This window comes from Lucilia sericata, unplaced genomic scaffold (assembly GCF_015586225.1).
Source record: "Lucilia sericata isolate MDLA Ls3-8-SP2 unplaced genomic scaffold, ASM1558622v1 Contig000135F_arrow, whole genome shotgun sequence".
Lineage (NCBI taxonomy): Eukaryota > Metazoa > Arthropoda > Insecta > Diptera > Calliphoridae > Lucilia > Lucilia sericata.
The window spans coordinates 440,508-468,430 of record NW_023994167.1 but is presented as its reverse complement, the minus strand read 5'-3'; the positions used below and the strand labels follow the sequence as shown (position 1 = coordinate 468,430).

Genomic DNA, 27,923 nt, shown 5'->3' with positions numbered 1-27,923 from the left:
CATTATTTTAACTTTATTTCACAATTGTTTCTTTATTTTTTCATTAAACATACAAAATATCATTTTACTAAATTTTTACAATAAAAAATATGTTTATGTAAAAAACATGAATATGCAATAAAAAATGCTGCATAAATAGATTGTTTTATAAAAGAAAAGAAAAATAATACTTTATAAAATACAAAGAAAATATTAAGTTTAAGGATGGAAATATTGTAGTTGTAGAACTTTGGCAGCAAATGCACAAGACAAGTGAAGAGAGTTCGATAAAATATTTTGTAAATCATTTTAAGATATCAATAGACATTAAAAATTACAAATACAATACGCTAAGAATTATTTTAATTTAATACATTATGCCATATAATTGTTTAAATTATTCTTTCTGTTTTGATGATGTGATGAGGCGTTTGTTTAGTGGTGATGATGACGCCACCAATTGGAGCTACGGGCTGTGACGTAATTTTTCAAACCATCTGGTTGTGAAACTGATGTATGTGCTGTCAGTTGGATGGGAGGAAAGAGATGAGGACCATTGGATGCTTCATAGGTTAAACCATTTTGTTGATTGTAAACAAAAGTTTTAGGAACATCAACCTTTTGACTGGCATACGATGGCAAATAGTTGGGCGAGGGATGGGCTATGGGTTGAATGACGGTGCCATGAATGGGTTTTTGGGGTAATGGCGTTAGATAGTGTTTATTATAAACTGGCGGTTGTTTGGGTATTGAGACAGCATTGGAAGGACCATATACAGCACTACGTTGATCACAGACGGTACCTTCGATGAGAGTACTTAGAGGTGCTGTGTAGATACGGAAATTAACATCATTGTAGTCAAGCTCAGCCAACAGGAAGACAGGCATACGATCGGACAGCACCCAAACATTTTTATTTTCATCTATAATAACATCAGCAGGGAACACTAGACCTACATCATCACGATCTACTATGCCATGGAATTGTGGAGAATAAGGCATAGATGAGTGCCAGCAGCCAACAGCATTTTGATCGATTAAATTGAATAATTCAATGCCATCATCACTCATGACATGAGAAGTGGTGTGGGCATTAGGACCACGTTCATCTAAAGCAACAAAATCATGGAAACTATCCTCTACTCTCGATTCATCTCTTAGAATACGTGTGGAAACGGCAAATTGTCTATGGCTAGCCAAAGGACTGAAATACATGGTACGGAAACCATCGGAACGCAAGGGAGACAAAGACATACCAAAGATGCCTTCTTCACCCCATTGGAAATTCAAACCAGCAATATTGTAATCACCTCTCAAAGGATCGGGGAAGAAGAAGGAGTGAGCAGAGAAACGCCAAGATTTGTTCTGTTCCCAGGAGTAAACGATCAAACCATAACCCAACTCATCGGAGAAATAGGCAAAGGCATCATCACAAGATTTACCAATATCTACAGCAACATTTGCAATAAATGTATTGGCATTTGTATCATCTGCTCTCAGCTCATAACGACGTATACGAGTATTTGTTCGCAAATCAAATACATTGACAGCATAGGGGCAAGGATTAGTGGTGGTATTACCAATACCCACAGTGCCAGTATCCAAAACCCAGAGACGACCACACTCATCGGCCTGAATACGATATGCTGTCGTTATACTATTGGCACAGTCACCAGCTGTATTACTGCGCCAATCGGGATACGGTATTAAAGCAGGAGAACCGGTAACACTGTGATCCATATTGATGTAAGTCAATGTGGCTGGTATACCTGCAAGCAAAAATAAGAAAACAAGAAAAATATTTAATAGATAAGAGACTTAAGAAATAACGTAAAGTGATTGTTGCATTAAATTATCTATGGCACTAATTGGAAATTGTGAAAAAAACCTACTAACTTATACACATTCACTGTTATTAATGTGCCTACATAATTTTTGTAAATATAGCCTGCTGACTTTTATTACAACTAACTACATACATATAAAAATTGATAAATTGTCACTCATTACAAAAGCAGCATTAAATTAAAATTATAGTCTTACAAAAGTTTTCATTTCATTTTGTATATATTTTTAGAAATTTGCGGCACAAATTTTATTTTGAATGCATAAATCTTTTGTAACAAAACAATACTTTTTTAGCTTGTAACTTTTACTGTTATATAATGTTAGGTTTTTGCTAACAGCATTTGTTACAAAAATGTTAATAAATAACTTTTAACAGTAGTTTTTCTTGTTGTCTCAAATTGATCTTTCTTACAGCGTATAACAGTTTTTACTTGATCAACACTTGCGAATGAGTAAAATAAATGTAAAATAAAGTATTGCATATCTTAAGGATGTTGATATAATATTTCGAACAATAAGTTGACGATCTGTATCAGAGATGGATAATTCTAAGCTAATTTTCTCTTTTCAGGACTGCTATCTCTCGTCATACGTACTTTCTAATGCCCCTCTCACGATTTTGGACATTGTCGATACATTTATGATCATTCAATAAAAGTACTTGTATTAATGATTTATTTTTTCAACATTGGCGCTGATAATTTTCAAGTCTATTTTTGAAGCTCGCAAGTCGCAAAAGACAGCTTAGTGATTAGTGCACCAACAATTTAAAATGCTAACTGGTCACATATGGCTTTCAGAATGACGAAAATTCTACTTAAAAAATTGAATTTTCTTCTTTTCGTTAATTGTATAGAAATTTGAATTTTTTTCTTTTTTGCTTGGGAATTTGGTGATGGAAAACCGAAAATTTTGATAAATGCTGCAAAAATTTATTTGCATTCATTTTTTGACCACCATGCATGTTTTGTTTTGATGATTAACAAACGAGGCTACTTAGAGCAGCAACGTTGCTACATTGTTGGTAGTTTGAAATCTCTATAATTACTTTTGGTAATTTGGTGTCATATAGTATGTATGTATGTATGTATGTATGTATGTATGTATGTGTATGTATGTATGTATGTATGTATGTATGTATGTATGTATGTATGTATGTATGTATGTATGTATGTATGTATGTATGTATGTATGTATGTATGTATGTATGTATGTATGTATGTATGTATGTATGTATGTATGTATGTATGTATGTATGTATGTATGTATGTATGTATGTATGTATGTATGTATGTATGTATGTATGTATGTATGTATGTATGTATGTATGTATGTATGTATGTATGTATGTATGTATGTATGTATGTATGTATGTATGTATGTATGTATGTATGTATGTAGGTATGTATGTATGTATGTATGTATGTATGTATGTATGTATGTATGTATGTATGTATGTATGTATGTATGTATGTAGTATGTATGTATGTATGTATGTATGTATGTATGTATGTATGTATGTATGTATGTATGTATGTATGTATGTATGTATGTATGTATGTATGTATGTAATGTATGTATGTATGTATGTATGTATGTATGTAGGTATGTATGTATGTATGTATGTATTTATGTTAATGTATGTATGTTGTATGTATGTATGTATGTATGTATGTATGTATGTATGTATGTATGTATGTATGTATGTATGTATGTATGTATGCTATGTATGTATGTATGTATGTATTGTCTGTATGTATGTATGTATGTATGTATGTATGTATGTATGTATGTATGTATGTATGTATGTATGTATGTATGTATGTATGTATGTATGTATGTATGTATGTATGTCTGTATGTATGTATGTAGTAGATGTATGTATGGTATGTATGTTGTATGTATGTATGTATGTATGTAGTATGTATGTATGATGTAGTAGTCTGTATGTTATGTATGTATGTATGTTCATGTATGTATTGTATGATGTATGTATGTATGTATGTATGTATGTAGTCTGTATGTATGTATGATGTAGTTGTATGTATGTATGTATGTATGTATGTATGTATGTATGTATGTATGTATGTATGTATGTATGTATGTAGTATGTATGTAGTATGTATGTATGTATGTATGTTGTATGTTATGATGTATGTATGTATGTATGTATGATGATGTATGTATGTATGTATGTATGTATGTATTGTATGTATGTATGTATGTATGTATATGAAATTAGTCGTAATTCAGCGTCTCCATTAGGGAACAACTCTCGCGTCATCGTCATTATTCTTAAGGGCTGTCAGATTTGTGTTTGTTGTCCGGCTTTCAACAGTTTTACGTCTCGCTCGCTCTGGTGTAATCTACTACTTCGTGAAGCCACCTTCCACTATGTAGCTTCGAATAGAACTGACCACAATCGCTCCCCCCGGGGCATGTTTCCTTGATGAAAACTCCATCTTGGTGTATTGCAATCCCGTGGTATAGAGGTGCTACCAATACCTCTAGTCTGCGGGGACTATAAATGTATTCCTTGGAATGATTTGACATGAAGTATAAGCAGAGAACCACATAATTTGGTACTACGGGCGGCCAGTTGCCCACAGGACTTTGTCCTGTCTGGTCAGTTGGTTGAGGTTCCTTCGGGATCATCGTAGTAGTTCTGGTTTATACCCAAAATCGCGGGAAGGGTTTGGTTTGATTAACGGTGAAGTAATATCGTTTCATGATAAGTTTCTGTTATCGACGGTTGCTCGGTACAAACCACAGGATAGGCTGTGGAATTATTGGGAATGAGCTGATAATGCAATGATTGATCATTAAAATTATGTGTTGACTGTTGGATATGATGTATTTGATGGAAGAGATGAAAGAGATGAAAGAGACGGAAGCGTTGGAGAAGATGGATGATGTAAGAAGGTTGATGGGTTGGTGTTTTGCTGCATACTTAAGTATGATTGATGGTTTTTGAGCGGTTTGGTGATGATGTTTAATCTTTGTTTTATAGGCAATTTTCCTTCATGGTTGGTTGTGTTTGGAGTTTACTCTGATCATTCTTAACACAAAGCAGTAGGTCCTAATGGCCACTGAAATAAGTCTTGTCAAGTTATTATGGAATCTGTGATTCGATCTACCAATTTGTCCCTAGGTGCTGTTGCCGAAGCAACAAAGCCCCGTGAAATGGTTGCGCGACTAATGGTTGTTAATACTACCTGTACGAATCGTTAGAGGATGGGGACGCTACGGCGTCGCTCATGACTGTGCATATACCTATTGTATTCAATGGGTGCGATGTTAGGGTCTTCGTTGACCCCTCTCTTAGCAAAGTGCTTGTACATGGACCGGCTCAGCAATGTACAAAGATTGCCACCTGATTTCTTCATAGAAGAATTCAGGGGCGACTGGTAGACCGTTCTCAAGTCTACCCAGTAGATGAAAAAGACCACCGTGATATAAGACCGTCAAGGCAGGTGTTCACGTTAAGCTCTTGACATTCGTGACCACAATCGCAACCCTTCGGGGGCATGTTATTTCCCTCATCTTGGAGTTTTTTGCATTCCCGGGAAAAGATATGCTAAATGGTGATGAACAAATGTATCCTCGGTGCTGTTGTCATGATAACATACCTCGCAGAGGAGTGACTGTCGGACTAAGTATGTATATGATACGGGATGAATGTATGGCTATCCGGGGTTCAATGGTGATAGATGTAAGGTATCTTATACAAGTGATACCATTGAATTATCCTTTCTTGTCCTGGTATGTTCAGGGTTTACCAAATTTACAACAGAGTGTTCTATGTGAGTAAGAACAAGTCCTTGGCTTCTTTAATGGATTCGTCCATTGGTCTACCGATTATGAATCAACAGAGGCCATCCCATCTATGTGATTATAAAGTGAAATTTTTTCATCACGGAAGTTAAGCAACGTCAGAGATTAGATAACTCGAGTATTTGTATATAGACCGGCAGAACAACGTACAAAAATCACCACCTGTGGTATCACCCTGTGGTGTTCACGTAAAACACTTCGACTTATGTGTCAACTTCAGGAGCAAATAATTTTGTTTTGTTGATTTAACATGATATTTTAACAAACGAGACTAATTAAAGCAATGGAATCTAAAGATCGAGGTGATCACTAACTCCCAAATAGGTCGTTTTAGCTGTATTCTTCTAATTGTGAAGGAGTCGATTGGAAAAGCACCCGTGTCCTAGACCTGACAAGGGCACCAAAGTTACAAGTCCCTACTGCATCATAAGCCACTACAGGCAAACCGAAGAAGTACAATCTTATGAGCCAAGAGTTGATCACCAACTTGTGAACAAAGAAGGCCCATTTTTAAACCAAAATTTATTAAATTTTTGCAAAATTTGACAATTTTTGCTAGGACCAATAGGAGAAATGTTACACTCATTTGAAAAAAAATACACTATATGACCAAAATGTCCAGCTTTGACCCGCTCTAACTCCGGCAGTTCTTGACCGATAAAGATAAAAATTTGTGTCTGGTAGTAATAACCTTGGTGCAAATTTAATCCAAATCGATTTTTTGAGTTGAATCACTTGACGCGAAATTTCAGAAGCTTTCAAAAGATCTATTTTGTTTAACTAAATCAATATCGATTTAAAAAATCAACATGAATCATATCAATTAAATTATTAAATACATATAAAATTCAAAATTTATAGATTTCCTTCCATTCACATTAAAAATACCTACATATCATCATAAATTTTTTATTCATTCATTAAAATCATAGTATGTAAATACCTCAGTAACCATTTGAGTAAGTTGTGATAAACTTGTAAAAATTGTTTTCAGACAGTTGAACAGCATTATCAAAATGATTGAACACTTGCTTGAGCATGTGATGACAAACATTAAACAACAGTAGTCAGATAAATGTCCATTAATGGATGATTTCTTAATATAACATGTGGAGCTCCAGCCCACCATGTAACAAATAATATTTGAAACAAATTTATAATTTATCACTTTAAAAAAAAATATTTTAGTTGTAACAACCATTCTTCATCTAGCTGTTTAATAGCAGTAATGAATTTTAATAGAAAATTTCTTTCGTTATTTTAATAACAAATTTTTCTTCGTATTTCACTATAAATTATTTTGTAGAAAAACTTGATTGTGACGACCAATGATAAACAGCAGAAAACACTTTAAATTAAAAGAAAAACTTAACATGAAACATTTAAAACTGGTTACGGCAAATGATGCTAAATGTGATACGCTCCAAACAACAACCAACAACATGTCCAAACATTTAAAGACATTCAATTTTTGTTTTCCTCATTTCTTTTTAACAAAAAAAAATAAACTAAAATTAACAAAAAATATCAATAACTAGTTGTCTGAAATTCACACACATCCTACACTATCCAGCATCAAAATTCATCTTTTTGCGCTTTTGAATGTTGTGGCGAAGTTATCTTGTCTATCATTGACTATGGTTCGTGGAGACCAACTTCGAAAGCTGAAGGAGGGAACGGAAGTGAAAATAATCCAAATACAATACATTTTCTTTTTCTTTTAAGTGTATAATGATTAGCTGGATTTGAAAAAGAGTTGAAGTTGAGTTGGCTTAATAGTTTTTGTATCTATCAGTGAATTTTAACCCACAAATGTTGGAAAATAATTATGTTTGTATATTTTTATTCAAAATATTGTTAAGTCGTTTTAAATGAACGCGTGCTTCTCAGTTATTTTTCTGTCATCAATTCAATATATAAATTTAATCTAGTTTTTTTTTAATCTATAATACATTAATTAACAGGAAATTTTTCTTAAACTACTTTCCAATAACAACTTTCCTTATTAGTTAACGTTTTTTTTTTTTAGTAATTTATGTACAGTAGTTTTCCGATTTAACGAACATTCGTTTCTACGAACATCGCATTTAGCGAACTATCAATATTTTTGCATTGAGTACCTTACATAACGAACAAAAAATATTTTTTGTACTCAGTTTAACGAACAAATATAAATAAAATAATTTAAATTAGAGTTAAATTAACAAAAATAACTAAAAATCATGTCAGAAAAGCTTTGACGTTATTAGGAGGGGTATTTACTTTTCCATTGCTTTCGAATATGGATTTCGAGAGTTGATTTTTTCTAATTTAGTAAAATGAAGAATCTAGATAATCTGAGATTTTTTTATTAAAGATTTATACAAAAATATGAGATAATCAAATCTACAATCCTTAATGTCGCAAAAACTAATGTTAATCGAATTAGAAAATCGGAACAAAAAATGTTTAGAGAGGCCAAAGTATACTTTTCTAGAAGCTCGTGCTCAACCCGAATTTGGCCTCAGAATTTGAAATCATAGAAATTGGTGTTCAAAATAAAGACTTTGCCAATCGTATACCTTAACATTTCGCTTTTATTTTTCGCCAAACTAACAAGTCCCCACTGTGACCATAATTTTTTCCAATAAAAATCAATTCTAAGAACTTGTAAGAAACGATATGTTATAGAATAAACAATATAAATAGTTTTTCTTTTGGAAAAAGGATATTTACAGGAATAGCTGTGAAATAAAGGAAAAAATATTTTATACAACTTTGGGTTCAGATATTTCAAAGAATGAAAACAATGAAACTGTGAAACAATGAAACGCTTTAATAACTTTACATTAATCTATTTCCTAAGGAATTCTGAGGCCAGGTTCAGATTCATCGCAATTCCAGCCATTGGGTTTAAACTTCTTTAAGAATTATGTCGTCCGAGTGCTTTTCCAGAACGTAGATTAGTTATACGAAATAAACTGAGTTTTTTCAAATTTCTTTATTGTTTTTACATTGTGATATTAATTGCTAGTTTTTCATAAAATTCTTATAAAATACATGGAACATATTTTTATAAATTAGATTTTATGTAATTTTAATTATTTATGTACCCAAAAGTTACTTTCGAGTTAGAACTGCATATAACGAACTTTTCGATTTAACGAACAGGCCTGACAACATATAGGTTCGTTAAATCGAAAAACTACTGTAATTACATATCTTTTGTTTTAAATAATTAATAAACTAGTTTTATAATTTAACTCATAATAATTTCTATTTATATTTTGCATACAATATGTACGTAAATTTTTTAATTTAAGATTTTTTTAGTACTTTGCCACATTTTACATAATTTAATTAAAAACTTGAAATGTCTATAGATAAGATATTAAGAATTCAGCTTTTTCAGACTGACACAGACGCAGAACCTATACAGAGGGGAATGGAAATATACACGCCTGGTACCAAATTGACACCAAAGAGTTTATAATTTTTCAATAACATCCTTTGTCAAAGTATATACATACGCACGACAACGCTATGTAATGTTGATTACGCAACGTTATCAACATTGCAACAATTCGTTGTCGAAATCTACGTCAGTTGTCTAAATGTTAACAAACGTGGTAAGCTCACTATTGGCTTACCACGTTTTCAACATTGAGAAGTACACAGAGGGAAAAGGAAATATACACGCCTGGTATCAAATTTACAATAACATACGTTGTCAAAGTATATACATACGTACGACAACACTATGTAATGTTGAGAATGCAACGTTGAAAAGGAAATATACACGCCTGGTATCAAATTTACAATAACATACGTTGTCAAAGTATATACATACGTACGATAACACTATGTAATGTTGAGAACGCAACGTTGTCAATATTGCAACAATTCGTTGTCGAAATCTAATCTAATTTTATACAAATCCGTAGTCTAAATGTTAACAAACGTGGTAAGCTGTACTTTAACAACGGATGGTATTGAACAATTATAAACAGTTTGGTGTCAATCAGGTACCAGTCGTGTATATTTCCTTTTCCCACTGTGTACTTCTCAATGCGACAGTAAATCATCTCTAAAGAGGAATTATCATTTGAGTAATTTTAAGGGGTGTTCGGTTCCAAGGGCATTTTAAAACGATTAGCAAAAGCTAATGGCAGAGAAAGTGTGTTAATGTTTCGCACTAATCACCACATGCTCTGTATTTGTCTGGTTCCAACTTGGTGTATTTGTGGCCTTATTCCTGTGTGTCCAGTCGGGATATATGTATATGACCTATCAACCTCGTACTTGCTTCCACTGTGGTATTAAAAAAAATTAAATCTTTCATTCTAATGTAGAACGAACTCTTGGATATTTTGAGGTTTACACTGATATACAGAGCGTCATGGAGACAGAATAGGTTAAATTGATAAAGAAAGTGATTGTGAATCGATTTGAGTTTTCCATTGGTATATTTTTGTTGTTCTCCAATTGTAGTTAAATATCATTGAACCGTATTTACAATTTTTATCGTTGAAATAAAACATAATAAGAATTGTTTCAAGATAAAGAATAACAATTCTGTTTTTTATAAATTTAAATCTGTGTTTAGGAAAATTTGATGCAAAAAGCGATTCTGAATCGAATTGCTGTTTCAACTGGTAAATTTTAGTTGTTTTAGAAATTTATATTTTTAAAATTAAACTTGACCATATAATAATGATCATTTCAAGGGAGAGCAAGGGAGGACCTAGTAAAAGCTCTAAAATCAGCTGACATTAATATTGACAATATTAACAACCCGACATTGCTTAATGCTTTAATATGAGCTACTAGATCTGGTTCCAACACAATTGTTTCGTCCGAAAAAAAATATTTGGAAAATAAGTAGTAGTTGGGAAATTTTGTCTGATCCTCTTATAGTTCAAAACGTGTACCATCCGATTAGGATTTGTTACGATTGAACAGGAATATTGCACTATATTTAAAAACCCTTTGGCGTATTTGTGGTCAAATAAAATTTAAAACAACAATATAGTTAGACCCAAAAACATTTAGTAGCAACGTAAAATTTTTTCCTCAAAAAAACTTTTAGAGGAATTAACTAAATTCTTTATAATTTAGACCAAAATAAAAAGTAAAAATTTTTTTTGAATCCATTGTTCTATTTGGACCAAAAAAAAAGGAAGATATGTCAGATGTTAGGCCTTTATTTTAAAGTCAATAAAATGGACCTTCAGACTTTACAAATAAAGTTGTGATGGAGCTGTTATAACGTCTCAAAAAGGGCAAAAATGGCGTGTTATCAAATTTCAGGACACGATATCTCGAGTTCCAGATGTGATGGAGAAATCTGAGGTCCCATTTAGTGCTGATCAATCCTTTAGAAAAGTCCAACTTGGTCTCAGTGTTTCGATTTTTTTTTTCAAATTTTGTAGGCCTGTGTAATAGTTTCTTAGAAAATTTAAAATTAATTAATTTTTTAATCTCAATTTTTTTTAATTTCTTTACAGGTAAGTGATACCTTTATATCTTTTGGTAAGTTATCCAATATAAAAATAAAAACGAAAAATATCGGTATTGATTTGGCCATTCCATATATCTTACCGTGTCCGTCTAGGACTATATACAAATATTATTTATTATAGAGTTTGTTCGCAAAATCTGCTCACCTTAGCTCCCATATAAAGAAAATTATTTTTATGGATCAAAATCTCTCTACAGACTTTCAAACCATAGGCCTATTTGGCCTGAGCGCCCATATAAATCATTTAAAAATAAAGTTATGAAGATAAATGTTAATACTAAGTCATTACAAGTAATGTAGATGGTATATAAAAGTCATTGAAAAGTATGTTGTTAAGTAAGTACAAGTCATTAGAAAGTTTTTTTTTATTAAAAAAAATACGAAATTTCCATTTCTACCCCCATGACCATTTGAGGGTTGAAATTACTTTATTTATGTAGCTGTCACTCCATGCCTGTTGCAACATATATTTTTATAAAATGAACATTTCTTTTTACTTTAAAATATCCTTGTTTTTTCACGCAATGCCACAATTATTTTGAGGCAATTAAACAAGATACTTGGCTAAAAGAGCTTTTGCTTTCTTGCAACATATTGATACATAAATTATACACACATTACATTTGACATCATATATGTACATTATATTTACATATAACAAGTAATTGGTAATTTCAACATAATATTTATCTATCCTCTTGATTTTAATTTTTCCCCATAGTCTTATTTTTCTCAAATTAACCGGTTGTATTGAGTGGATGTTTTGGAAAAACTTTATGATTGCTTTAAATTTGTAAGAAAATAACTATTGAATTTTATTTGCTTTAGTGGTTATAAGTCATGCCATGGATTTATTTTATTGGCGCGTAATTATTTATTAATTATCTCATGGTGGGAAAACATTAGATGGCTATTTGTTTTAGTTGGCCACAATTATAAATTATTATTTAATTTTTCTTTCGTTTTCTTCACACTATGGTATTTAACACACTTTTCAATACAATGTTTTTTACTAATAAGTTTTAGCTTGTAATGATTTTTAATTGCTTGTCTATTTGTATGAAAAATTGTTGCAAAATTAAATATGGCATGGATTAAAATTTTTGTAAATTAAGGATTTATTTATTACATGAATTGCGTGCTTACATTTCAAATTAAATTGAATATTTTGACAAGATAAGACACGATTTTTAATAGATGTTTAACAAATTAAGTCGAAAAATTAAAAAAAAAAAAAAAAAAATATATATATATATAAATTATATAAATTCTGGGTGGATATGCTTGATGTATTTCATAGAGAAATATTTTTGCAAAATAATCAAAAAGTTTCAAATATTTACGAGGGCGGTCTCATAAGTTTCAATATTGTCTACAAAACTGTTGTTGTTTATTTTAAAACCAGTATTTTAAAACTTTCAACACATGCAACGTGTTCAAAAAACACATTTCATTTGACACTTAAATTGTTTAAGAACTACTTTATGTGTCAAATCTTATGTTCAAACTAATCAATGGCATATTGTGAATGTTCTTGTGCAAACATTTCAGGCATATACATAGAAAAAATATGCAAATTTGATTTTGATTGACTAACCTAAATTTGCATAACTCTAGTTGTGTGGATTACTGTAGGTGGTGAATTGCATTTTGGATTAGATATGTATTTATGGAAATTTTTGTGGTTTTTGACCAGTCATCAATAAACAGTACATGGGTGCAATAAATTTTAGTCCATGATTGATATTGTTAGACATACATACGATGAATGTAAACATATAAATTTGTCTATTAGGTTGACGTTTCAAATAAAACCAATCCGAAGATAAACAAAAATTTAAAAGAAAATTAAAATTTTATATTTTTTTTTAATTTTATCTAAATGCTTCTAGAACAAATGGGAAATGATAAGTTTTTTCATCACAGCATTAATCACAACAATATTGAAAACAAGTAAGAATGTAAAGTCGAGCATAGCCGACCATAGTATACCCTGCACCAGTGAATATGTTAAAAATTTTTAATAATGAAGCATTTAGGTTGATTTTTAGCTTGTTTTCGAAATATTTTAACAATTTTATTTACAAAAAGTGATTGTCCGAAAGAGGGGTTATGCCGGAGCAAGGGTCAATATGGGCCTATCCTTATAAATTTCGATAGAGGTATTAACGTTTTTATTAAAAAATAAAAAAAATCTATTTTGCACTGAGGTTAGTACTATTGGATAGTAGGTCAGACACAAATTTTCAGCTCTATCGGTCAAGAACTGCCGGATTTAGAGGGGGTCAAAGTTGTACATTTTGGTCATACAGGGATTTATTCAAATGAGTGTAACATTTCACCTATTGGTCCTAGCAAAAATTGACCAAGGGAGTTCAGATAGCATTCCAAAATTTTGCTTTAATTTTATTTTTTTTTTCAAAATGGGCCCTTTTTTGCTTAAAATAAAGCTTATACAATTTCCTTAAAGGGCTTTATAGTCCCATAATGGGATGCGAGTGGGATACCTATTTTTTGTATTTTTTTCTCAAAAGAATTAGTGGGATGCGAGTGTATATATGTATGTATGTAAGTTTTTGAGGATTCCCCATGCCTCCCACTAACAGACCACAAAGCTTTTAAAGGAAATGGTCTAAGCTTTCTTTTGAGTAACTATTCCTTAGTGCTAACCTTGGTGCAAATTTCATCCAAATCGGAAGACATCGATTTCTAAAGTTGGGTCACTTGACACGAAATTCCACATATGCATAATTTTAATAAGTAAATTATCGACTTTAAAGTCATTTTCTGAAAGGGACTTTGTATGGGGTCTATAGTCAAATGCAGTCCTATCACTACGAACATCGTCAGTATCATTTAAACTTATATAAAACTAAGTTATTTCGATTTTTGTAGATATACAGTATATCATATACTATAATATAGTTATGAGCTCAAAATCTCTATTTTTGGAGTGTTGTATGGAAAATAGGGAAATAATAGGCTAATTTCAGTCATTTTCAATTGGCTTCGTCCTTGGGTCAAGAGAAGACCATACGCCATATCCGTCAAATTATCTTGAAATTGCTATATGTAGCGTACTCTCAAGGTTAACATGTACACACAGACGGACGGACATATCTTAATCGACTCAGAAAGTGATTCTAAGCCAATTGATGCTCAAGTATTTACTTTCAAATATCACTTGCCAAAAAATCTAACTCTTACCACGAGTTCCAATCAAAAATCTGATTCATATACGAAAATATCGCAGTAAATTTTTAAGTCACACGTAAATCCTTAATTAAAAATAATGAGTGTGTACGAAAATCTTTACTTCTAATCAAATTTTGGTAATGAGTAATCTAGATAATGCAGTTATTTAATAAATTACCTCGTGATGAGTATTCGTTATCAATATTATTATTTAATTTTTTTTTTTTTTTTTGAATGGGATTTGTAGCCAATTATCTAGAGCATAAGTCTAATTATCTAAAGCATCTATTCAAAGTTTGTGGTTCGAATTATAGTTGATATCAGTATTTTTTTTTAAAACGTCGACTTATATTTTTATGTAAAAACTATTCCAAAAAGTACTATAAAATAACTTGTTAATGGAGCATTGAGTAAACGGAAATACTAATAAACACAAAAAATAACTTTAGAGCCAGGTTTAAGCCCAGAAAAGTCGGATAAGTCTATTCGTAACCAGTTATTTTTTGAACCTCGTCGAACAAAAATAATTATTCACCCCAAAAGTAAGTACTTCCACATTGCTCCAATATTACTTGCCTGCTTAACGGGTAAGTAAAGTTTTTCCTGAGGTTGTACTAGCAGCATCAGCTTTAGAGTTTTTTTGCATGATTGTGAGCACCAAGTTCATAATTCCAAGATATTTTTTATAAAAATTCTATCTCTAAATAAAAAGTGAAATATGACTTTACACGGAGGGAAAAAGCGGTAGAATAGTACCGAAATTGATACAATCCATAGTCAAAATTGAGCTTACCACGTTTGTTAGCATTTAGACTACGAATGTTATTAAATTTAAATAACACACAGTTATCATTTTGACAGCCACCGTTGTCATTTTTACAACGCATCAATTACGCTTTGTGTCATTTCGACAACGCATTGTTGTCATTTCGACAACTCAATGTTCACACATCGTCTTCACTCAGAAAATAAATAATTATTATTAAAAATCTGGTTTTATGATATGACTACGTTGTGCATTATTGTTGTTAATTTGACAACTATCCATACATACTTTGACAACGAATGTTATTGAAAAATTATAAATACTTTTGTGTCAATTTGGTAAGCCTACACGTATAAAAAGTCGCATTATTCAACTAATTCCAAGTATTGCATATTGTGAGCATTTATGCAAAAGTGACGTTAAAACAAAAGCACGTGGTAACCAGATGTTGACAAAAGATATTTTTGAAAAACAATAAAAAAACAACAATATAATTGTTAAATTGTTAACATACTGCCATACGAAAATCTTATAAATCAAAAAGCTACTATGCAAAAAATGTGTTTTATTTAAAAAATATTTTATAATATTGTTTTATTTAATATAATACCAAAAAATATTTAATGAATTGGGAAGTTAATGCTAAACAGCGGACAAATATCATTTATTAGCTGTCAATAAAAATCTGACAATAAAAAATATACATATTTAACATTTCAATACAATATGTCAGTGAGGTCAAATTGTAATATTTATAACACAAAGAAAAAAATGTAACAACAATTTACATTAAATCCAAAAATAGAGTTTTGATTAAATCTCTTTTAAAGTTTGTAAATTTTTTTTTTTCGCTAAAATAAAGTGAATGTTCAAGTATCAAAGCCAACCTCCCACAGAGGTTTTATAAACAACTTATACAAAAAAAAAATATTTTAAAATATTTAAAAAAAAAAACGAAAGTATTTTAAATTGAAGTACACAAAAAGAAGTACTAAGGCAGGGTTAACAGAAAAAATGCAAATAACATTGTAAGACCCTGGCCTTTTTCGCACTTTGCTGAAAAAACAACATTAGAAACGTAACGCCTTTTAGATATTAAACCATAAAAATATTGAACTGTATAGAAGAAAACCTTAACCGGAATTATGGTTTAATATTTGTTTGTATTATTGTAATACCAAACAAAATATTTATTTATTGCTATTAAATATTTATAAATAGTTTTTTTTTTCTCATTAATTTTAAATTTAACTGTAGTCTATGTTACCATTCTAACAATTTAATTAGCTACAAAAAAAAAAACAAAAACCCCTTGTCAATGATTCATGATTAAATCAACTGAAACGTAACATTTTAATAAGCCAAAAATCAAAAAAAAAAAAGAAACCACATTTTATACAGTACAAGAACAATAAATATTTGTTAAGTATTTGTTAAAATAAAAGCCTAAACAAAAAATATTAAAAAACTGCTACAAAAGGGCAGAGAATTGGTTCAAGGTTATTTTATTTCAAATTCAATAAGTTTAGTTAGTTTGGGGGTTTTTTATTGTATGTTATTTTATGTTAAAAGTTTTGTGTGAATTTTAGAAAATTATTTTTAGGGGCCGGACTTTCGAAAATTAGGTGCTGTTTCTAGATAGCATGCGAGCATTTTGAGTTAAAATTTCATTTGTATTTTGTTATTGTAACAAAAACAAAATACATTTAAAAATTTTACTCAAACTACTCGCACGTTATCTGGAAACTACACATTAATCTTAAATAAGACAAAAAGTAAAAATAAAAATCAAACTAATTTACATGACAACATATTAAATGTTTTGTGCCAACTTTATGTCATTTTCTTTGTCTAGCAGTCAATCATTGTCATTACAATTGGGGTTTTAAAAAAATAGTTAATAAAACAAAGCTAAACCGGCACTAGTTGGATGAATTTTATTGTTGTTGCATGTGTGTATGATTTGTTTAGAGTTTAGGTGTCTTTTTTATATATTTTGAAAATATGTTTTTTTTTTTTTATTCTTAGTAATTATTTTTTTATTTTAAACATTTTAAAATTGTAAACTGTTATATAGAGATTTTGGCAACTACTTTAAACCTTTTTTTCTAATGTAAATAATTGAAAGATATGGGCGGAAAATTAAGTGGGCGTGGCACTCTTGAAAATCTCATGTTTTATTCAGGGGGTAAAGTTGTATGGGGGCTAGGTTAGGTCTACACCTTTTTTCTAGTCTACATAATTGAAAGAAATGGGCGGAAAATTAAGTGGGTGTGACACTCTTGAAAATCTCATATTTTATTCAGGGGGTAAAGTTGTATGGGGGCTAGGTTAGGGCTATACCACTATAGTAGTGTAGTGTATAAAAATAGTCGTTAAGTCTTTTACGTAAAATATTTGATAGATGTGAACGTAGCTTAGTTAAATTATTTTAAATCTATTTTTGATTCTTATCTATTGGCTTTAAAAATTAAGGGTTTAATAACCTCTCATATATTAGAGCCCTGCATGAGTGACTTAAATAATAAATTAAAACATTTGATTTTTTTCAAACACTGTGTTTGACTCACTCATTGTTTTATGAATGAAATTAATAGTATATTTGAAAATAAGGAATGTTAGTCAATACTCAATTCAAACGAAACAAGTAATGAGAGTGTTTGTGTGATTCAATTCAAGTAGTATACAGTGAGTGAATCGAGTGAAAGCAAAACAATTTTTAAGTTCGACAAATTAACAGATTTTTTGAATATAACTTCGAATTTTCGAACTTAATTTCGAATAGTCGAAGATAATATAGTAGGGTCATCAACTGTACTTAACACTGCCAAATTTCAGCCAATTTGGTCCACGGAAACTGGTTTTATCAGCTTTAAATTTTTTTTCGAACATGAGTTCGAATTTTCGAAAATTTTTTTTTTAGTTTTTTGGACTCAAAGAATAATTTAAAAGCATAAAAAATTTTTCGAACATAACTTCGAATTTTCGAACTTAATTTCGAATATTCGAACATAATATTATCTTGTCATCAATTGTACTCAAGACTACCAAATTTCAGCGAATTCGGGCCACAGGAACTAGTTTTAACAGCATTCAAAATTTTCACCATTTATTCAAGAAAAAGTTTGAATCGATTCATTCGATTCAAACAATCTATTTTGTATTGTTTTAACATAAACAAATTGTTTACTCGCTCGATTTGAATGTAGTTGCACATTCACTTGATAGTACTCACAACGTTTGAGTATAACAAAACTTTGTAAATACTATTCTAAACAAACAATGAGTTGAGTGCAAAGCAATGAGTCACTCATTGTGTGTAGCAAATAGAGTTACTCATGCAGGGCAACCACATTAACCTTTTTGGTTACATCTACATAATTGCAAGAAAAGGGCGGAAAATGATGTGGGTGTGGCACTCTTCTTGGAAAACTAATATATAATTTGTTATTTTATAATATGTTGAGATATGCTAGAAAATGTCCTAAAAATTTTATTAAATTATTAGTTTAAACCTAGCGAGATGGCAATAGAGGTCATGGCTTTCGAATTGACCGGAAACTGCAAGGTACGATCTGGAAATAACAATAAGAAAAACTGCTATTTTCAGCTGTGCCGAATCTTCTATACCCAATCTTCTATATATTTATATAAAAGAGTCGCATTACTGACTGACTGGTTCATCATCGCAAAGCCCAAACGGCCGAACCTAGAATCATGAAATTTTGACAGTAGATGTGTTTTTGATTATGTAGATCCACTAAAGATGGATTTTTGGAAATCTGTACTTTTAGGGGTAAAAAGGCAAAAACGGGTAAAACCGGTTTTCTTAATTATCTTACCAAATACTCTTAAAATAAGCAGATGGCTTATTTTATACCAAATACTCTTAAAATAAGCAGATGGCTGTCCGGTACATTTTTGAAATTCGTACTTTTAAGTGGTGAACATGTGTAACAAAGGCGATTTTGGCACCTTTTTTGGCCCTTTATAACATAATAACATTTTTGTAAATATTTTGTATATATCTTCCAAAATTATGAGACACCTGTTTCGTAATTGTTTTATATTCAGACCTTTTTGGATGTAAAAGGGAGAAAACTGTATTTTTGGTACTTTTTTAGCACATTAAGAAAACTTTTTCGACTTATTGATGTATACCTATTAAATTACGTACTAACTCTGTAATATTTATTGAAACAAAATATTTGCTATTACACTGGGAAAAAAAAGTACCAAAAAGGGGGAAAAACGGGAAATTTAATTTATTTAAACAATTTGAGCCAATTTTTATAAAAGTACCAAAAAGGGGGAAAAACGGGAAATTTAATTTATTCAAACAATTTGAGCCAATTTTTATAAAATTTGAAAAAAAAAATAATTAATTTACTCACACAAAATAAGCTATTGGTGTATTATTTTGAAATTCAGGTACTAAGGTCTATATAGGACCAAATTCGGGTAAATTGTTTGGTACTTTTTGAAAGCACAAATGAATGCAGATTTGAATCGTTTGAGTCTTATCTGTGATATATAGATTTAAAAACGGAATATTTTGTAAACTTAATTCTCGAAAAAATCTCCTATAGACTAAAAGGGATAAAATGGTACTCTTTTTATTAGTACTTTTCATAAAGGTAGAATGTATTCTATTTTTGGTACTTTCTCTTTCTACAAATAATACTCTTTGTATGTTCTATGGTATGAGCTCAAAACAAATGAATATTAAACATTCTACCTTTTTAAATATGATTCTCTAAGAGAGAACTTTTTAGTACTTTTTATCTCTCAAATGGTACTTTTTGAATTTTATAAAATATTCTACCTAGAAACATAAATTTGAACATACATGGTCCTGACTGAATAATAATCTTTAAGTGGTGACTCTTTTGTACTTTTCCACTCTTCAAATGGTACTTTTTGGATTCTCTGTAATGGAGAACCGGGACACATGACATGTTCCACAATGTGAAAGCTAAACGAATGAAAATAAAAATTATGTTTTTTACACAAACGAAAAAAAATTAGTGAAAATTATAGATATAGTCTAGTAATGACTTGCAAATAATGTTTTACGTAAGTACTTCCTTTTTAGCCCTGACATATGAGGTATCCTTGTAGCCTTTTTTTTTCAAGACCAAAAGTAATTATTTAACTCCCTATGTGCAGGCTATCGTAATAAGTACTTACCTAACTCCCTATTTGTAAGCGAGCGTTGTAAGTACTTCCGTCCAATGTTATCCAATGCGTAAAAATAATGACTTAAAATGATTTAATTTTAGCATATTAACCCCTTATTTTTCAATATAAGTTTTTGCTGGCATATTTTATAAATGAAAGTTAAATTTCCGAATATTGCGAAAAACTATTTTTTTAATTTCTACTAGATGTTTTGAAAACCTGATGTATGGCCGAAATTCTAAAGTCAGATTCGGATTTAAAAATTTGTTGCTCTGTATTTACTATTTCGCGAAATAAAAGTTTAAAACTTTATGATATGGTTCCAAAGGGCCAATTATATCGTGTTAGTATTTTGAATGTTCTATCACAGTTTGGTGAAAGTCCATTAGTTGATTCAAAATTCATGATGTTTTTTTATATATTTTGTAGAAAATTTTTTAAATTTTTGTTTAATTTTTTCTGACATAATTTCTTTACTTGTATAATAGTAATTAAAGAACCTTTACTGTAAATTTTCCTGGAAATCCTTCCCTTTTAAACAGCAAATTGTCGTGTGACTTTAAATGCACAATAATTTTAAAATATTAGTAATTATAAATCAAAGTCATACTTATTCTATTTCACAAATTTTTTGTCTTATTTTTATTAATTGTTTTACATAATATTATAATTAAGTTTTAAAGATAAAAAATTATCACACAAAACAGATACAAATTAAACTATTAAATCATATGGTTCGAGTTTTTTTTCACAAAATTTAGTTTTTTATTTATGTAAGTCTTTAGTTAAAGACCATTCATATAAAACATATATCAGACAAATTTGTAGCTCGTTGACTATAGAGCCGCCACATTTTTTTAAACATTTATTTTGCACCGTCAACCTGGCACTCGAACTCATACTATATTAAGAAGTTGGTGGGTTTTCCAATTTAGTAATAGAATAAATAGTTAAATTTGTGTCTTATTTAAAATGTTTGCTACCACGAACATTTATTAACAAAATACAAACAATTTTGTGGCAGCCAGCCAGCAGTTGTAATTGACATTAGTTGCACGGTATTGTTGTTTATTTCTATAAACTTGCAACGTTTGATTTAAAGTGATTTTGATTGTTTTTTCGTACGACTGCAATCAAATTGTTTAAAGTGATTTAATGGTTTTGACTTGGAAAATCTTGTTACAATTAACAAATTGATTTTTTTATTGTATTTTTTTTCTCCAAAGAAATCTGTTTATTAGTGTTGGTTTTCACATGTTTTTCTTGTTGAAAATGATTTAATGATTGATATAGTGTTTTTAGATTGATTTTTTTTTTGGTATTATTCTTAATTGATTGTTTAATATTTTAGTTTATTTTTTTTTCTATTCTTAATTATATGTACGTATAAGGTAGTTAGCAGGTGGATATTGTTACAGCCCACTTTGTAGTTAATTTTAGACTAGATTTTATTATGACAGTTTTTGTATATTTGACATTTTGCTTATGATCACTTAATGACGAAATATTTTTCCATTCAATTTCCATAGTTTTCCTGTCATAATTTACTTATTATTTTATTTTTTAATGGAAAAATATTGTATAATTTTTTAACATACTGACATGTATGAAAAAGTGTGTAAATCAGTCAAAAATTTTTTCCAGTTAATAAAGTTTTCTTCATTATTATGAGTTTTTCGTGTGTGTGTGTTTCTTGTTGATAGTTTACAATTATAATGTTGGTTTTTTTCTGCAGGTGTCTGTTGTATGAAAGAAAAATAATTATAATTTAGCTTATCTCGACTTTTGTTAAGTGGCTCATGTCTTTAACTTTATGCAAGCGGAAGGATATTAATAGTAATTGTAAGAAATTTTATTTGTATACAATTTCTTTTGTAAAGTCTTTATAATAGGCTAAATATAATAGGACCAGTTTTTTTTGTTTAACACCTTTTGAATCTAAATTTAGAAATGTCTAATTATAGAAATATATTGGTTTGTTATGATTTTTTAAACTCATTATATAAACGTCATAATTTGACGTTTTTGGTTTTGGTTTGGAGTCAATGAGGAAAAAAATAATCTTAAAAATATCCCAGCAAAAAATGCTAAAATTTACTTACCCAATAGCATTTTAAGTCATTATCTTAAAGCAGTTTAAAGCTTACAAATAGGAAGTTAAGTAACTACTTACTGCGATCGCTTTCAAATAAGGAGTTAAGTAAGTATTTTTCTGACTACTAATAGTTTTCACACAAAAATAGTACATTTTTCTAATTGTGTAAAAAGTTAAATTCGAAAACAAAATGGTAATGCTAAAAAGTAAGTACTTACTTATCAGTTTATTTGTATGTCATTACTATACTCATTCTAAGTAATGCAGGCGGTATGTAGTACTCATTGTAATGGAAGTTATTGGGTAAATATGAGTGATTACCATGTTTTTATTGGGATGTTATGTATATTATTTTTTAACCAACAATATTTTACACATAAAAAAAATTAAGAAAAATGTTTTCAGACAAAAACTTAACTCCGTATTTAGTATATCAGAAGGATTTTTTTCGTTTCTGATAATGAAGATGGGGTTTAGTTAGACAAAATCTAAAATCTCAGTTTTTACACAAAATCAAAATTTAAAGACAACAACTAAGTTTCAAGGCAATAACTCAGTTTTTAGTCAAAAATTCAGTAGACAAAAACTTAGTTATTTGACAAAAACCCAGTTTTTAAGCAAAAATTCAATTTTTCCAAAAAAAAATTAACTTTTTAAAAAAAAAATTAATTTGTTTGACAAAAACTCAGATTTTAGACAAAAATTAAGTTTTTAGCAGAAATTCAGATTTTATACAAAATACTGAGAGAAAACTTAGTTTTTAGACAACAGCCCAGTTTATAGACAAAATTTCATTTTTTCTACAAAAACTTAATTTTTAGACACAAACTTATCTACAGAACAGATTTTCTTGAAATTTTCACAGTGTATTAATATTTTTATTTTGAAATTTCAAGTAGACGAGGAGCCACGCCCATATTAAGAAAATATTAAATCAGTATATCTGAGATAATATAATAGTTAGAGTCCTAAAATTTTGTGGGAGCCACTTTAGTGTCAATATGATTATGTAGGACAAAAAGTAGACGGAATAGTATTAGGAGGCGTGGCACTTCCCATATAAATTAAATACAAAAATTCGTTTATCTTGGAAACTATTACAGTTAAAAACTTACAATTTTGCACGAAGAACTTAAACATCCATGTTAACATTTTGGGTAAAAAATTGGCAGACAACCAATGAGGGGAGCGGCACTTCCCATATGAATAAATTAAAAATATTCGTTATCTGGAATACTAATAAAACTAAATTCTTCAAATTTTGTACGAAGAACTTTAATAATCATCTGAACAGTTTATAGAAAACACTATTAGAAACTATTAGAGTTAGAATCTTCAAATTATAATAATAACTGGCGGACTTTCAATGGGGGGCTTGGCACCTCCCATATGAATTAAGTACAAAATTTCGTATATCTGGAAAACTGTTAGATTGTTCAAATTTTTCATAGATTACATTCTTAATTGACGTTCGGAATAACTGACGAACTTGCAATAATTTGAGTGACATCTCCCATATGTAACAAAGTTTGTATCTGGAAAACTATTGTAGTTAGAATCTTCAAAATTCAGTGGGTTTTTTATTTATATTGCTTTTAGGGTAGATAAAAAATAAATTTTTAGACAAGATGTTAGATTTTAGACAAAAACACAGATTCTACGCAAAAACTTAGATTTTAGACAAAAATTATTTTTTTAAACAAGAAATCGCATTTGGACAAAAACTCAGTTTTTCGACAAAAAATAATTTTTTATACAAAATTTCAGTTTTTGGACAAAAACTTTTTAGAAAACAATTAAATTCAGTTTCATTTCTAAAGTTTCAGTTTCATTTTCTAAAAACTAAAACTTTTTTTAGACAAAAAATAAATTTTTAAACAAAATTTTAGTTTTTAGACAAAAATAAAATTTTTACACAAAAATTAAATTTTTAAAGAGAAATTCAGTTTTTAGAAAAAAATGTATGTAAACGCAGCTTTTAGAAAAAATCTCAGTTTATGAACAAAATCTCCCTTTTTACACAAAAACTAAGGATTTTATTCAACAGTTTTAGTCAAATATTATAATTTTATGAAAAATCTTAGATTTTAGACAAAAGCTTAAATTATAAAAAAAAAATATTTTTAAGAAATTTCTCAGGTTTTTACTAAAAATCAGAAAAGCTCAGTGAGAAAAATTCAGTTTTGAGCAAAACCTTGTCTTTAACATTAAAATGTTCAATATAACTGTGAGTAATGACAGCTGTGTATTTTTCAAAGTGAACAAACCCGCGTTCAAAATGTACACCTTCTATTGTGAATCCCACATTTTTAAGTTATACACCCAATAGTTTTTAAACTAATTTGAAATTGCTTTTTGTACAAAAAGTATATAAAAAAATAAAAGTAATAAATATCTAACTAATATTCCAAAATGGAATTTCAAAATTTATTATAAATTATATGATGTTGTAAAAAAATCAATTACTTTTTTTTGAAATAGTCATCTTTAATGTCTAAAAATTTTTCGATTGTCTTTTTACTTGGCATCTCGCAGATATCCATAGCCAAATATTTGTAAATTGTCAACGTTTGTACGTGCTTAGTTAAAATCCAACTATCTACATATTTTTATTAGTTATTAACGATAGTCAATTCTACTTTCATTTTTTTAATATTTTTATTTAAATTTTATTTGTTTTGCCAATTTTTTACGAAAACCAAATGATTAATGTAAAAATTTTGTTTAGTTCAAGAGTTGTTTTCTTGTCAAAGTTTAAATGACACAACTAACCAAAAATATGGACAGGAATCAATTGAAGACATTTCCAAAAAAAAAATAATAGCTTATTATAAAAACCGTTATAATTGTTTTTTGCTATTAAACTGCATTTGTTAGTTACACTATTATTTTTGAGATTTCTTTCTTCTTGGCTTCCTTCAAAATTTTTCTTTTTTTTATTTATTGCCATGTAATGCATTGTAATACTGTTAAAATTTTTATTACAATATTAAATAATTGTTTATGGTTTTATTATGCAAATGTTAACTAGCACATCCTGATTTCTCAAGATTATCTTGTCTTTTGTTTGGAGAAAATGCATAATTTTAACAAAGCATTTAATTTGAATAAAATTACAACTTTGCATTGTGCATTCAGCAATATTTTCTTTAAATTTCGATTGTCTTTATTAATTAACCAATGTTTTTATTGTTTAGCTACAAACAGACCGTTAAGTGATAAAACATTTGTTTTCTGTTTGTATTTAAACAATAAACATTAATTCGTTTTAAAGATTTTGCTAAATTTGGTTATTTGTATTTGAACATTTATAAATGGTAGACAAATGAAAATGATAAATCTTAAAATTAAACTGTGGTCAGGCAAATATTATTTGTGCAAAAAACTTTCTGATTTTTTTGGCAATATCCTGAGATAAGAATAAATATTGTTTTAAAGATGACAATTTTTTTTTTTTTTTATTTATTTTCTGACGTAACACACAAGTGTTTATTATGCAATTGAAACATTCATTATAAATAATTATATAATTTGATATAAAACGGTTGATTTATACGAGGATTTTAGTACAAACTTAGAAAACCTCAGCTTTTGAACAAAAACGCATTTTTTTACAAAAAATATCTGTTTTTACGCAAAAACTTTGCTTTACACAAAAACCAAATTTTTGCAAAAAAAAAATATTTTCTAAACAAAAGATCATTTTTTACACAGAAGATTTTTTTACTCAAAAGACACATTTTTACAAAAAAAAACTCAGTTTTTACATAAAATCCCAGTTTTTTGACAAAATCTCAATTTTTACGCAAAAATTCGTTTTCTATCTATTTCACACAAAATCTCATTTTTAAAATTTTAAAAATCTGTTAAAAAAAAGAACTCAGTTTTTAATAAAAAAAAACTCATTCTTCATTTCTTCATTTCTACATAAAAACACAGTTCTTAACCTGAAAAGAGTTTTTGTGTAAAAACTAAAATTTTGTGTTAAACTGAGTTTTCACTAAGAAAATTCAGTTTTTTTACAAAAAATTTAAGTTTTTACACTAAAACTCTGTTTAAAGAGTTTTAACAAAAAATCTCGATTTTCTTCATAAAAACTCAGTTTTACACAAAATTTTAGTGTTTGCAGAAAACTCTGTTTCTACACAGTTTTTACACAAAAACACAACTTTAAAAAAATCAGTTTTTAAACAAAAACTCTGTTTTTGAACAAAAACTCAGTTTGTACTCTTTTCTGTATCTGTTTTTAAACTAAAAATTTGTTTTTACACAAAATCTTCGTTTTTACACAAAATCTCAGTTTTAACTTAAAAACTCAGTTTTTACGCAAAATCTCAGTTTTCTTCATGAAAACTCAGTTTCACAGAACAAATATTTTTTTCACAAAAACACAGATTTTGCACAAAAATCTGATTTTAAACACAAACTCTTTTTTTAACAAAAAATCAGTTTTTACACAAAAACTCTTTTTTTTTTTTTTTTTTGATAAAAACTCAGTTTTTAAACAGAGTTATTGTTAAAAAAATACTTTTTAATTAAAAATTCAGTTTTAACTCAAATACTTAGTTTTTATTAAAAAATCAGTTTTGATTCAGATTTTTATCATGAGAAGTTGACATTACTCTTGTAATTTTCGCAATATAAATTTGAATTCATTCGGTATCATTATACCGAAATTATTTTGGAGATATCCGTCTGTCCGTAAGTTTATTGAAAACAATTTTCTGAGGACCCTAGATATCTTTGAAATACCTTTCAAAAGTTTTATATTTCTATGCGTTCGAAAGAACTCATGATTTTTAATATATTGGATGCTATGATCATTATGTATATTAATAGAAAGATATTCGATAGACCACTCATTTGATATGCTTTATGACTTGAAAAAATTATCCGAAAATTTGGCCAAAAATATAAATTTTTGTTAAATTTTAAAAATTTAATTTTTGATAAAATTTTAATTTATATATTTTTTTTCAAATCCTGATATTTGAGATATAATCAAAAAAAAAATATTTTAATAGCCACAATTCTTACCATCTCTCCATCTGGGAACCGTTACAAACAAACGATTACCCCAATGCTCAACACCCACGGGTAAAGCATTTTGAGGTATATAATCTCCACTAGCAATGGCCTGTTGTTTTAATTGATCATTGGGAAAAGCAAAATCCAATTGATTCCAACTATAACGTTCTTGTAGCTTATATGTGGCATAAGCGTTATTAACGCAACACACTACAGCCAAAAGGCTAAATAAAAAACAGTTCATTTTCTTTAAGTTTATAAAAAAATACACAACACAATAAGTTTTTTTTTTAATTATAAAACTCTTGTATATCCTTCAAATGTTTTCTTATTTTTGGTTTCTTTTATTTTATTTGTATCACAGTTTTTTTTAAGTCCTTTTATATTTACAGGATCTAATTTTTTTATTTTTTATATTTTTCTAAGTTTTATACCTTATACGGTTTATTTTATGTACGCGACGTTAGACGCGCAACTGTTTCGTTTATTAAGCCTTC

General features: G+C 29.0%; 1 protein-coding gene across 1 annotated transcript; it reads right to left on the bottom strand.

Annotated features, from left to right (window-relative positions):
• LOC119601015 (protein yellow) lies at window positions 1-27,923 on the bottom strand. The gene is made up of 2 exons (XM_037951660.1): window positions 27,436-27,923; window positions 1-1,748 (listed from the first exon to the last, which is right to left on the bottom strand). The coding sequence occupies exons 1-2, from the start codon at window positions 27,668-27,670 to the stop codon at window positions 415-417; spliced, it is 1,569 nt and encodes a 522-aa protein (XP_037807588.1). The 5' UTR covers window positions 27,671-27,923; the 3' UTR covers window positions 1-414.